General features: G+C 32.7%; 2 protein-coding genes across 7 annotated transcripts in view; one reads left to right on the top strand and one right to left on the bottom strand.

Annotated features, from left to right (window-relative positions):
* Scalloped (TEA domain transcription factor 1 homolog scalloped) overlaps positions 1-12,047 on the top strand; it is a 166,016-nt gene extending 153,969 nt beyond the window's left edge. For 4 of the 5 annotated variants that reach the window (XM_071774455.1, XM_071774457.1, XM_071774459.1 and 1 more), the window contains 5 exons: positions 1,437-1,592; positions 4,805-5,020; positions 6,591-6,820; positions 6,899-7,133; positions 7,383-12,047. In XM_071774455.1, coding sequence (XP_071630556.1) covers positions 1,437-1,592; positions 4,805-5,020; positions 6,591-6,820; positions 6,899-7,133; positions 7,383-7,496 — 951 coding nt within the window. In that variant the 3' untranslated portion in view covers positions 7,497-12,047. The remainder of the gene's footprint in view (positions 1-1,436; positions 1,593-4,804; positions 5,021-6,590; positions 6,821-6,898; positions 7,134-7,382) is intronic. The other variant, XM_071774456.1, reaches the window with a different exon arrangement.
* LOC139810695 (uncharacterized) overlaps positions 1-14,069 on the bottom strand; it is a 163,103-nt gene that overhangs the window by 147,385 nt on the left and 1,649 nt on the right. The window contains exons 4-6 of one of the 2 annotated variants that reach the window (XR_011731463.1): positions 13,754-13,886; positions 13,431-13,482; positions 4,854-4,989 (exon numbers count right to left, since the gene is read on the bottom strand). Coding sequence is in view for 1 of the 2 variants with exons in the window: in XM_071774467.1 (XP_071630568.1) it covers positions 13,431-13,482; positions 13,754-13,843 (142 nt within the window). In the remaining variant the exon portion in view is untranslated. Of the gene's footprint in view, positions 1-4,853; positions 4,990-13,430; positions 13,483-13,753; positions 13,887-14,069 lie in introns of those variants that run through there. The other variant, XM_071774467.1, reaches the window with a different exon arrangement.

Below are 14,069 nucleotides of genomic sequence, written 5' to 3'. Positions count from 1 at the left end.
TACGCGGGCGACGCTTCATTCCGGTCGACCGGCACTCGTAGTGACTCCTCCATTACGGATTTATGAACGAAATTGAAAATCCCTGTGCTCCCGTGGCCATGGGATGAGAAAGAGAGAGAGAGAGAGAGAGAGAGAGAGAGAGAGAGAGAGAGAGAGAGAGAGAGAGAGAGAGAGAGAGAGAGAGTGCGAGTGCGAGTGCGAGACAAATGGGCGCACGGGTGAATCGGTGCGGGACCGGATGATGGTGGTGGTGGGCATGGCAATTTTCCGAACGTCACGGCAACGAACCATCTCTCGTTCGCCTCGTCAGCGATTTTCGGTCGGGCGCTGATTAAAACGACGGCTTTCCGATAAAAGCGCGCCGAATTCCCGCGAATTTCTGTTGCAACCGGACTCGCGCCATCGCTGCCGTTGTTTCTGCAATCAACTCCGCGCGATCGCGATCGATTTCATCGCGTGCGGCGCGATGCGCGACGGACGAGAGAATCGGGGAAAAAATATCGGAAAGGAGGGAGGGGGAGAAAAGTGGGACAGGGAGAAAAAAGGAACGCTGGTAATCACGCGTCCGGGAACGGTAAATTGATTCGCATCATTGAGAATGTTACGAATTTATCCGTCGACTGTTGATTGATATCGCGAGTCCCGGATGTCTCGAATTTTTCGATTTTTCGAGCCACATTGCATTTGTTCTTCCACGAAGTGAATAATTAAAAAAAAAAATGTGTACCGCGATTCAGAAATGCTAAAAGATTGATCTACGTCTCACGTTTCATATTGAACACTTGTACAACTCATGCGTCTTACGTATATCAGCATTTTATATTTTTATAAGAAACGCGCAATACACATCTATTATATTAATTGTGTCTATATAATACTTTATACATGAACGGATAATTCTTTTAGCACGTTAAAGTCGATTTGTCCTCAATTAATTTGTCAAGACACCACAGCCTAGCATTCTTAACTTGATATACGTGTAAAAACTTGTCGTTCAAAAAAATTCAATTCAGATAAATTCTGCTTTCTTAGAATTTAACGCGCATGTGTATTCGCAGTTTAATTACAAAGATGTACGTACAAAAATTTGAATATTAAAAAATTTGGTTCTTGTTGAAATATTTTCGATGGAGAACGTTGCTCCGACGTCGTTAAAAGATTTCCCAGACAGCACCATGTCCAAAATCGGGATGACAGCACGTACGTGCTGTCTGGGTTTAAAGATTGTTCTGCCGAGGCTGCTAGAATACGTGTTAACGCACTTGTGTTAACGCACCACCCTGTACTATACACTCTACAGTCTATCTAGCCTCGATGATTTCTCTCGTCGTAGTGCTTAGACGTGAGAAAGAGGATATCAAATATCGATAATATGATACTGTGTGCCGTCCGGCCGTGCGTGGTGATTATATAATATCGGTCTGGAAATTTGTCAGGATCATGCCGCCAAGGAGAAGGCGCTCCAGACAATGTCGAGCATGTCAAGCGCCCAAATAGTATCAGCTGGAAGCGCGATACACAACAAGATGCCCCCCGCCCTCGTGGGGCCCCTTGCCCTTCATGCTTCCACCCCTGTCTCCTATCCCGGAGCGGTAAGTCCTGATCTCGGAGAACCCCTTGAGACATTTTTTTTTCTTTATCGGCCTTTCTCTTCAAAAGAGCCAACGAGCTTTATAGGGTGAGACGACGAGACTCTATAAAATGCGAATTAATTAAGTTACTACATCACACTACTGATGGGTGCAGCGCACTTTGCATGACAACGTGCTTTTACGTAAAACAAACGGCCTCAATCTCTCCCGCTTTTATAATCGTTGCATTGACTCTATATTTAAAAGTTTCTTGGATCGATTTTTTTTACAATTATAATATTAATAATATTTTGTATATATCAAGCGCTAAAGACGAGCTGACGCCGTTATTATTATCAAAGATTGTGTTTATACAAAAATTCTTGGTGAAACTTGAAAAAATTTTCAAAGATGATTTTGGAATACTACAAGTTTGGAACCTTACAGATTTTCCTAATGAAAAAAGTTGAATCGAATTTAACGATGAGAGGATTTATGCAAACGAGAAATATTGGTTTTTTAAATATAAAGCAAAAAGTAAAATTGTTATGACATATTAGTGACTATTACGTGATGTAGTTTTAAATAGTAATGGACAATAGCATTTCCGATTTATCTCGATTTATATGATATCATGCATCATATATGTATATATTAGAGCGTGTCATTTTGGGGCAACTTTTTTTTTCACGAATAGCATATATACTTCCAGGAAGGTAAAATAAAAATTTTTAGCCCTTAATATTAATATTAACAGGTCGCTCCGCGCGATTTTTTATTTTTTATTTAGTAAGATTGAAAAAATTTTACAACTATCCAACAAACAGTACGACAGCATTGCGCCACATAGATTTTCTGTAGTAAATTTACCGCTCTACAAAAAAGATCTCTTATCATTTTTTCATAAATTCAACCGTTCAAAAGATATTCAAAGTTAAAGTTTGATAAATTTTATAAAACTTGTTTTTGCTTTTTATGAATTTTGTATCATGTCGACTATCAAAAATTATGAAATACTCAATACATATTTTTGTAGAAAATTTAACGATCTACAAAAAAGGTCTCTTATGTTTTTTTCATAAATATAACCATTTAGACGATATTAAGGTTTTTAAAACGTCTAAATGGTTATATTTATGAAAAAAACATAAGAGACCTTTTTTGTAGATCGTTAAATTTTCTACAAAAATATGTATTGAGTATTTCATAATTTTTGATAGTCGATATGATACAAAATTCATAAGAAGCAAAAACAAGTTTTATAAAATTTATCAAACTTTAACTTTGAATATCTTTTGAACGGTTGAATTTATGAAAAAATGATAAGAGATCTTTTTTGTAGAGCGGTAAATTTACTACAGAAAATCTATGTGGCGCAATGCTGTCGTACTGTTTGTTAGATAGTTATAAAATTTTTTCTATCTTACTAAATAAAAAATAAAAAATCGCGCGGAGCGACCTGTTAATATTAATATTAAGGGCTAAAAATTTTTATTTTACCTTCCTGGAAGTATATATGCTATTCGTGAAAAAAAAAGTTGCCCCAAAATGACACGCTCTAATATATATATATATGATATATCTCGACAGATTGAAAGCTTCGTAGAAAGGACATAAAATGTCTCGTCGTCTTTGTGGATAGGAATTTTACTTTTATTATTAGTAATATTGCCAATTTGGCCTCTTCTTTTCAAGTTCGTGACTGTTCCTAACCGCTTCGCTCGATAACCGCTAATCCGCCTGTCGAAGGCAAGTGCCCATGCCGTGTGGTTTGTCGACTGACCTGTAAATTTTTTTGTGTCTCACGAGACTTGCAGATAATACCGTGTAATTAAAATGTTACTACGCCAGAGAGATTGCAACGAGTGGCACTAATTTAACAACGTTGCACTTATTATTTATTATATGTATATAATATAGAAACAACCTGGATTCACAATTAAATAAGCTGTTTGATCTCGGTAAGGGTATTCAGCATTAGCTTCTGCACATAATATAACAAGTGTATTATATAATTTAAATTTTTGTGAGCACTGTTAATCAAGTCGGAAATATATTTGTGATGTTTAAACTTTTAAACAAAGCGATACATTTGCGAACAATGACAGTTACTTGTTTAAAATTCAAAAAGTTTGCTTTCGTATCTTTAGCCTGACTTATATATAACGGTGTTGCTTCCATCCTGTGTCTTGTGCAAAGAAGAAAAGAGGAAAAAATAATATTAACTGATTAGAGACGGTGAATAGTGTTCTCTTTATTTCTTTAATTATATAAGCTTTCCGCTTTTTCGCTGTCATGTTTTGTTCCTTTGCGCTCTTTTTTACATTTGGTTATGAAAGAAGAACGAGGAAAATAGAGGGAGAAATTTGTTTTCGTACATATGATCAATCGCGTACTTTCTTAATTCTCTTCTTGACGCGAAAGCTTTTGCGTCGATAACTAACCACCCCTTGCAAAAGTGACATCCTCCCTGGCTCTCTGCTGCTACGCTGCCCCTGGGGGCCCTTGTTGTGTATTGTTGAATTTGTCCATTGCTCTAATCTTGTACATACGTATCACCTGGGCATCACATACCTATACATACGACATGTATACATACAGATTACGTATGTATGCGTTACATTGGACGTATCTGCATAATGGAAAACGACGTTCGTTGTGGCTTATCAAACTATCTCTCTTTCTTTCTTTTTACATAACATAAAACGCGATCATTAGCCTTTTGTTGTTATTGCTGTTGTTGTTCTCTTTTATTTGTGTTCATTCATTTCGTTTCCTATCGTTCGTTTCTCGCCCGACGGCTCGATGGCTTTTTATGGAAAATTTTGTAAACTTTTTTTTATCGAAACAGTTACAGTATAAGGACTTACGTAATGCAACGAATTGTTTGAAAAGATTTCAAAAATGCAAGTTTAAATTTTTTCCATAGTTTAAGAGAAACGGATTCGTTGATTTCTTTGCTCAACTATCAACCGTCAATTTATTATTTTTTTTTATAGTTAAGAGTAATGCGATTACAGGACAATCGTATTGTTGTACAAATCTGACTCTATTATAATTGATAACTAAAGCAATCAATTATTTATTTATTTATTTATTAAATAGCAATAAACTTGATAGCTTATTTTAATAAACTTGATAATAAACGTATTAATAAACGTCAGGCGCGTGGAAATTGGCTAATCCATAATCGTCAGTTTTTGCGTAGATTTAAATTCGCGATATGTTTTCAGCAATTTTGGCAGCCAGGTCTACAACCAGGAACGTCCCAGGATGTCAAACCCTTCCCTCAGCCTGCCTACACCGGAAAACCGGCGACAGCGGTCTCGAGCGGTGATTTGGTCCAAGCGCAGCCTGCACCACCATGGGAAGGACGCGCCATCGCGACCCACAAGCTCAGGCTTGTCGAGTTTTCGGCCTACATGGAGCAGCAAAGAGAACAGGAGATTGTAAGTATAGCATCGTAAGATTTATTAAGCTGCGAAGATTTCGAGACAAACCAGAGGTAATTTTTTTTCTTCGCCGCAGTAATAATTAACAAAGGAGACGGTTTAATTCGACCCAACCGGCTGATTTAGTAATATAATATCCATGCAGTTTGCCATTGACTGTCAGTTGGGCTTGATCGTTTCTCTCTGTGCTCTATGTATGTACATTCATCGAAACGAATCGCGAAACTGCGCTATAGATTCTTTGAGACAATGTTACCGTTGCAAGAAGCTTTTTTTTACCTTCGATGACATACGCAATATGTAAATCCGTAATTTGAATTATTTTCGTTCTATTATCAGTTTTTCTAATTAAGATGTTTCGTAGAACAGTCATATTACAAATTTATAAGTTACACTGTTGGAAAATTTTTGTAGTTTTTTGTTAAAGGTCCTTGTTAAAATTTTTGTGTAAAATAATCAACACATACATGTGTAGATTTAACATACGTCTGCTATGTCAATTAAACTGAACAAATTAAAAATGTAAAATTATTAAAATAATTTAATAAATATGTTAAAGTAACACAATTTGAACGTATTTATTAAATGTTTTGAAATTTACAGAAAAAGAATGTTGATTTTACTCTATAACAGAAGTGGGAATAAAAATTTACAGAAAAAAAGTGTTAATTGATTTTATCTCGCAATCTTAACTTCAACATAAAAGTTATGTTAATTGTACACATAATTAACATCAAATTACTATCAGAATTACATTTCCTTTCTGTTGAAATATTTTAACATAGTATCGGTGTTACCATTTATTAACAAATCCATATTATGTTAAATTTACACAAAAATTTGAGTGGACCGTTTGGGACATGTGATTTATATTGTATTTATCACAAATTTTCCAACAGTGTAGTTTACACTTGATAAGGACCACGAACCATGGTCGAAACGTTGTGTATTTCAATATTAGAATATTAATAAATGGCCAGTTGGGACTCGACGTAAACCGCCTCCTTTGATTTTGAAATAATTCATGTGTAGGCCTTTATATACGTAAAACTGCTGCAAAAGCATCGTATATCTTTGAGAAATTTTTTTTTAAAGATAAAATGCGGCATGCTCATATTTTATTGACGTGTCTGATGAAAAAATGTTGTGAGAATTAATTCTCTGTGAGATATTAATTCTCGAAAACGATTAAGTATATCTAAATTGTTTCATCATTTATACAAAAGATTTGATATCAGAAACCAGCGCCAAAACATGTAATTATCAGTAAAATCTAATATTATAGTTGTTGTATTTGTCTATTTGTGTCTCTATATGTACATTACTCTTCACATCACACCAGCGAGTAAATCATTTCATCATTTGGACAAAAGATTTGATGTAAAAAATTCCAGCGCTAAAACATAAAGTCTAATATCATGCGTGTATATTTGTGTGCAAAAAGTGTCGAATAGATCATCTGTCATAGATGGTTAGTTTCTCGGATAGAGTTAACGATGTCGTACATGTATACGATTGTCGATTCAGGATTGTCTCGTTTACGCACGTGACGTTCTTTTTCTTTCAGTACCACAAACACCTGTTCGTCCATATAGGAGGTTCCGCGACCTACGCCGATCCGCTGTTGGAAGCGGTCGACGTTAAACAGATATACGACAAATTCCCGGAAAAGAAGGGCGGTCTGAAAGAACTTTACGATAAAGGACCGCAAGCGGCTTTCTTCCTCGTTAAGTTTTGGGCTGATCTCAATAGCAACATCCAAGATGAAAGCGGAGTATTCTACGGCGTCACGAGCCAGTGAGTAACGTCTGCTTCTCGCGTACTCGACTTTAGTTCAACATTAAATTTATACGTGTATTTTGCACTGTGATATAGGTACGAGAGCAACGAGAACATGACGATAACGTGTTCGACGAAAGTATGCTCCTTCGGAAAGCAGGTAGTAGAGAAGGTGGAGACGGAATATGCCAGGTTTGAGAATGGCAGGTTCGTTTACCGTATTAGCCGTTCACCTATGTGCGAATATATGATTAATTTCATCCACAAACTGAAGCACCTGCCAGAGAAGTACATGATGAACAGCGTTCTCGAAAATTTCACTATTCTCCAGGTGCGTTGACGATATTATGTCATGTGTATCAATTCTCATATATGTAATATATGTTACATGTACTTGTTTATGTTAATTCTCGAATAGATGATTCAAGTCATTTGAAATGCCAAGTCAACTAAAAGTTGTTTAATTTATTTTTTTAAATTATATTTTGGGCCCGTCTATTAATTTTAAACTTGCCCGTCCGGTTTAACATATTGTTGTAGAAAAGTATGTTTTTGATTCGTGTCTTTTTCTTTTTCACAGGTTGTCACGAACAGGGATACGCAGGAAACATTATTGTGTACGGCATATGTGTTCGAAGTATCGACATCTGAACACGGTGCTCAGCATCACATATACAGATTGGTCCAAGACTAGCCTGCTTGAACCTGCTCGCCATGCAGCCATCCACCCCCATCAGTGCCTACCATCACATAAAGATCACCCATACACGTATAGACACACACACGATTACATTGTGAAAATACAATATACACATATAGCCAAGTTCCTCTATTCTTAAGGTATTGGGGTCAAGCATTTCCTCTAATCTTCCCTTTAGTTCCCATTTTTATTCTAAAGAATACAAACATATTGGAAATGTTGATTTGCGCTCTTTTTATTCATTTCTTATTGTATATTTTTGTTATCTATTGAATATGACATCATAACAAATATGAATAATGGAAAAAGCAACAAGCAGCAGTATAAAAAAAAAAGAAAAAAAAAGAAATTCAGTTTAGAGAAAACCAGCTGATTTAGAATAAAAGAAAGTTTAGAATAGAGGAATTTGATTGCGATATGTTGCGTGAATATGTGAGTGTAAACATGCTTACACTTGTACAGAAATATTTTCGCGTCCATAGGTGAGTTTCGATGGAAAATATTCGGTCGATAATATTATGAAAATTATTCTATAAACAGATATAAAAGTATCGGGTGAATAATAGGTGTTGTAATAAAACATCGTCCACACATACAATCCGGATGAATTAAAATATTGCATTGCATACGTTCCTTCTTTCTTTTTTTTTTTGTATTTAAATTTTTTTGTATGCAAATCTTTTGTTATGCAACATGCTAACTTCATAAATTTGAATTTGATAAAAAAATACGTTTTTCTATAATATTTTGAAGAATTAGTTGTAGAGAGATATCAGAGAATAAAAGAATCGCGATATTTCAACTGATTACGAACCGGCTGTGCATGCTAAGGGATTAAATTAAAGATGAGAAATTCTAAGTATTGTATAATAAAAATATTATAAATACCCCGAAAAATCTAATTTGTATCTTCGTGTGTTTTAACTCGAATGTTTTGTAATGTAAAATAAAATAAACGGAATGTATTGCGAACGTTTTCCGTGAAACTCCTTAACAAGGACTCTACACACATATGTACACATATATGATAAAGTACTGGCCAGCCCGAGCTTGAGTTTGATTCAAAGTTTATACTTTTAGTAGCTTATTGGGTCAATATATAAGTATGTGACACGGTGTAAAAAGAAATTCTTGCATTTGTGTCGAACAATGTCTTCAAGATATCACACAGTTGTAAATTTTATAGTAAAATAGAAATTAAACAATTTCTCATATATATATATATTTTATGATTATAATCATCGTCCCGTATAATCGGCGTCCCAATAAACTCGTCGATTAATCTTAATAAAGAGGATCGATTTTAATAAAGAGGATATATTATAATGAATTAATTTAAAATTGACAATAAATTTTGGTATAAAATTGCATAAAGTGGTAGAAGCATGCAACAAAAACAAAAAAAAAAGAGAAAACAAAGAAACAGACTCTGATCTCGGAAAGGCATGGTACCCCCAACATTTGATTTAGTATTATAGTTTTATTATTAAATTAGACGATATATTATAGAGACTCGAGACAGAAAACATCCACACACAGATATATACATATATTACATATAAGAATATATATGTTAAATATTAATGCAATGATTACAATTTACATTGTTATAAATGATCGTGTATAAAGTTATCTAAGTGATTTCTAAGTTTTAAAAGAAATGGAGATTTGACCGAGAGGTATGCCATTATGATTTTTTTTTATGTAACATGAAATGCAATGATATATTGTTTATCAGAATTAAGTCAGAAGCAAAGGAAAAAGTTGTATTAAAATATCGTACATCAACATGCGTTTCTTTAAGCTTTGTCATATAAACTGCTTTTTGTCTCGTGCAAAAATTCTTATCACTCTGAGAATCTACGCTACAGTAATTATTAACGTTCAATAGAAGAATGATTATTCTTATATATAATATTTTTTAAATTTAATTGTTCAAAGCGCACTTGCTAATATGCGCAAACCCACTCTGATTAGACAGCGACACTTAGGTTAAAGGGATGTGTTTGTATTTCTTATAATCGCCTTACTTTGTATTCTAAGATCATTTTCTATAGTTCTTACTGATGAATGATTTTTCTTACTTAGCGTACTTTGTTTGTTTTTATCTTTCTACATTTACAAAGCGATATACCAGGTCGATATATATCGATTATATAGATAAAAGGTCATTGTCATAAGTTATAACTATGTGATAGGGACTTTGATTACTCCGAAACCCGATCTTGGCATTTTTTATCAGGAGTATATTGAAATCAGTCTTGGGAAAGACGATTTCATAGTGGCATATAAAGCGTCGATATTCAAGTTACGATACATTATTCGATCGTCTGATTTCAATATCACTCTCCAAATCTCTGTAAGTTAAAGATATTTTTCAAAGCACTGATATAAGGGGATTCAATAGCCCTTTGCAAAAAAATGTTTCGTACTTAATAATATAATTTACATGTTAAACATACATGGACCATAGAGAACTTACATACAGAGATTTTTTATCAACTTAGTGGCAATTGTTTAAACGAGTAGAGGACCATATCTTGCAGTTGACTTCATTTCATCGCATCTCTCCTATATATATATATATATATATATATATATATATATATATATATATATATCCTATTATGTGTAATAATTGCACAGGAAGTTTTTACTTATTTTTTAATTCAATCTGTCGTGTGTTTCCGGAATAGGACTTGCCTATCGAGCAGTAAATATTAATGTAAGCAAGAAAAGATCGTGTATATTTTAATAAGATAATATTATTTACCGTATTCTTACTTTAATTAACTTTTACGAAACAAGTGGCAATGTATTTTGATCTCTTTTAGTCAGAAATATGTCGCTTTTTATTGGGGGTGAGAAGTGAATTTACTATATGGGTTGACTGGAGTAGAAAGGAATTTATGTTTAATCGATATGTGAATGTGGTTTTTTAACTGGCAGCTTTTATATGTTTTACTCATTGTTACCGTTTTTTCTTTTTTTCATATAAGCTTGGTGTCTATTTGAAAGTAACTCTCATAAGTAAAAGGGTTAAAAACATAAAGAAAAATACACATAATAAGAGAGTGACTCTCTATAATACTTTTCAGTAATATGTCCATTTGTAAGTACGACTTTCGAAAGTAATTTTTTTGCAATAGTATTTCTTTCAAATGGATACTAGCTAGTAATTCATCGTATCATATCGTTTTTTTTTATTACTTATATCTTTCATCAGTATATAAATTGTGATTTAGCAAAATAATTTGCACATCAAACTGGAATTGTAACCACGGCCATGCTATATACGAATGAGTTTTTTTTTTTTGTAATACTTTTCATAACTATCGTTAATAACTGTCGAAAACAATATTTTCTACTTTGCATTTGCAGTAATTTCAATAAATATAACAGGTAATGTTCTCATTATACGCATACAATTATTAATACATATTTATAATGAACAAGACAACGTCTCGTGGTTACATATCGAATTGCTTAGTAATGAATTATTGTTTTTAAAATTATTATGCAATATCTTTGAAGAATACTCACAGAAATTCGGTTCGGTCATGTAGATTTTTATTTTGTGTGAAAATTTGAAAATAGGTGGAACGACTATGAAATTGAGAAAAAGCAGCACCGACACTAATACTATTGACATTTACGCGTAATGATTTTAAAGTAAGCGAATTACATTTATAAGGAAAGATTATAAAAATATATATTTATCTATGTCTTCTGTGAAGATGGAAAATAGTACTCTCTCACTCTATAATGATGATATCGAAAATCGAAGCCCGATAAGATACAAAATGCAGAAGTAGACTAAGGAAAAGAGAAAAATTAAGAGAACTCGTGCACTGTACACAATAACATACGATATCGATCGATTGACTCAGATTTGTTAAATATCTTTGTATATATTTACATGAAGACCATGAGAAATTGTTCAAGTTCCAACAGCTACATTTTTGTATGTAGTATTCTCTTCTTACTAGTAGTAAGAAGAGAGAAACTGTTTTGCTTGCGGCTCGTTATGAATCCAGTTCCACGTTTCGAAATTAATGTATGCAAAAAATTCTTAATATTTTCATAGAGACCTATTAGTTTCTTATGGATGCAGTACTTTGATACAACAATAGACGTCTAATGTTTATTAATTTACCACATTTTTATTCATCTAAGTTAGTACGTATACATATATTGCTAAACAGCTATACGTCTATAAACCAAATATTTACTGACAAAAATTAAAAAACGATATGATTACTCATGAATTATACAATATATTTTACTTACTCTTTGCTTATTTATAAAGCAGAATATTCTTATTTATGCTTTAAAACGTATATTCATCTCCAATCCAATTAAATCGAATCTTATCTCTATGAAAGTATTGACCGCAACATGCAATCGGTCTGCTAATTCGGCAAACTCTCAGAAATTTACATCCCTTTAAAATTCTATTTATTCATATCCTGGAACTGCCATATCAAAGAATTGAGCTTGATTGTAAAAAAAAATATTGATCGGAGAGAAAAAAAAGAAACAAAAGGATCTACCTGTATATTATTATCATAAATGAAACGAAATGAGGATCAAAGTAGTTGTTTTAACGAGTAAATGAAAAATAAATAAATAAATAAATAAATAAAATGATATATCATTAAATTAGAAGTTTAAAAATATAATAGAACTCAGTATATGTACAGTATTTGAAAAACATGTTTATAATTTGTATGGAGAAAATAAATGATTGATATAAAAAAAGAGGCTGCGTTTTTATTACATTTTTGCCGTTTACTATTACTCTCCTATATATACTGTGCTAAAAAAAATTAGGAAATCACTTTTTGTCAGTAAATTTTTGCCCATTTTTAAACTGTAACTACTCAGCGAATAATTAACGTAAGAAAAAGTTTTAAAAAAGGTTTTACAGAAAAACTCTACTATAAGATGCTTTTGTTCAATTTTCACTCAGGTTCATACTCAAAGGCATGCGGTCAGTTTTGAATAAGAATCTATTTGAGATATCCAAAATCTTGAAATTTGTAGTCTTCCACCGCCTAACAAAACAATTGGCAAACATAATCATTAATACCATCTCAAAGTACGGACTTTGCCCTTTTAAATGAAAAAAGAAACTTTGTCCTACGCCGATTATTTAGCGAGATATCGCAATTTAAAGTAACCCCTGCTTTTTACGATTTTAGCACGATGCCGCCGGGATGGTATAATGATTATGTTAGCCAATTTTTTTGTTAGGCAGTGGAAGACTGCAAATTTCAAGATTTTGGATATCTCAAATATATCTTTATTCAAAGCTGACCACGCCTTTGAGTATTAACCTGAATAAAAATTGCACAAAAGTACCTTATAGTAGAGAGTTTTCCCTCTAAAACCTTTCTTTAAACTTTTTTTACATTAATTATTCGCTGAGTATTTACAGTTTAAAAATGGGAAAAAATTTACTGACAAAAAGTGATCCCCTAATTTTTTTTAGCACAGTATATATATATATATATATATATATATATATATTTTCAAATAATGCTCTTTTTTGCAAAATTAAATTGTTTCTAATAAAGTCTCACGTGTCTGCAATAACATGTAATCTACATCAAGTATTCCATTTTACATGTAGAATAGAGAATTATCGTATACATTAAAATAATACATTTACATATCTCTTCCAGAACTTTTGTTCGTTTGTAGTGTTTACACGATAGATTTTTGGATATTGTCTACTCTATCTTGAAGTTTACTTTAAAAGTTTAGACTTATTGTTAGACTTTAAAAGTTATGGATCGTCTAAAGCGAGTTATTATACATATATAATGGAGTTGTTTTAATTTAATTCAGAAATTTTCGTTACATGACGCGCGCAAAGAGCGTATATTCCCATCATTCATTACCTCAATAAATAAAATCACTCACCGACACCGATGCGCAACAGCGGAATTATATCTGCCACGTTGCTACGTTGATTCTGTAACATACAAATATAAAATTCATATTAAAATAGTGTGTTTAAAAAACTCAATGTTTTAAAACATAATTCCTATGGCATCAAACTTTGTATTCATTATTTAAAATTAAATATTTATTTAAATATTTACAAGAATCAATTTTTATAAAATTGATTTATTATAAAATTAAATCACTCCTTTTTTTCTAACTATTATTTCTAAATCATGGTAAAATAAAAAGGCTTAAAAACAAAAAAATTTACTCTTGTACAAAATAAAAAAAATATTTACCGCAAAGTTGTTCCGCTGGCGCCCGATGCCTCTTCCTGGCAGGTCTCCTCCTCCTCTCAGGCTGTCCTCTCGAGTTGTCAGCTCCCTCATGGAGTGTGGAAATGTCAGCTACATATTATCAGCTGTGATGGTTCTGTAACATACAAATATAAGGTTTAATTAGGTTATTTGTAATTAACGTACAAATATAAGGTTCACAAATTAAAACGGAGCTCAAAATAATTAATAAAAATATTGAATCTTTTAACTTTAAAAGTATGTCAAAGAGTAAAAGGTTTTCTTTCCTAGACAATAAATGTCAGACAATAGAAAAAAA

Source organism: Temnothorax longispinosus, chromosome 3, assembly GCF_030848805.1.
Source record: "Temnothorax longispinosus isolate EJ_2023e chromosome 3, Tlon_JGU_v1, whole genome shotgun sequence".
Classification (NCBI taxonomy): Eukaryota; Metazoa; Arthropoda; class Insecta; order Hymenoptera; family Formicidae; genus Temnothorax; species Temnothorax longispinosus.
Note: the sequence above shows the minus strand (reverse complement) of the source record. Positions and strands in the feature narration are given on the sequence as shown.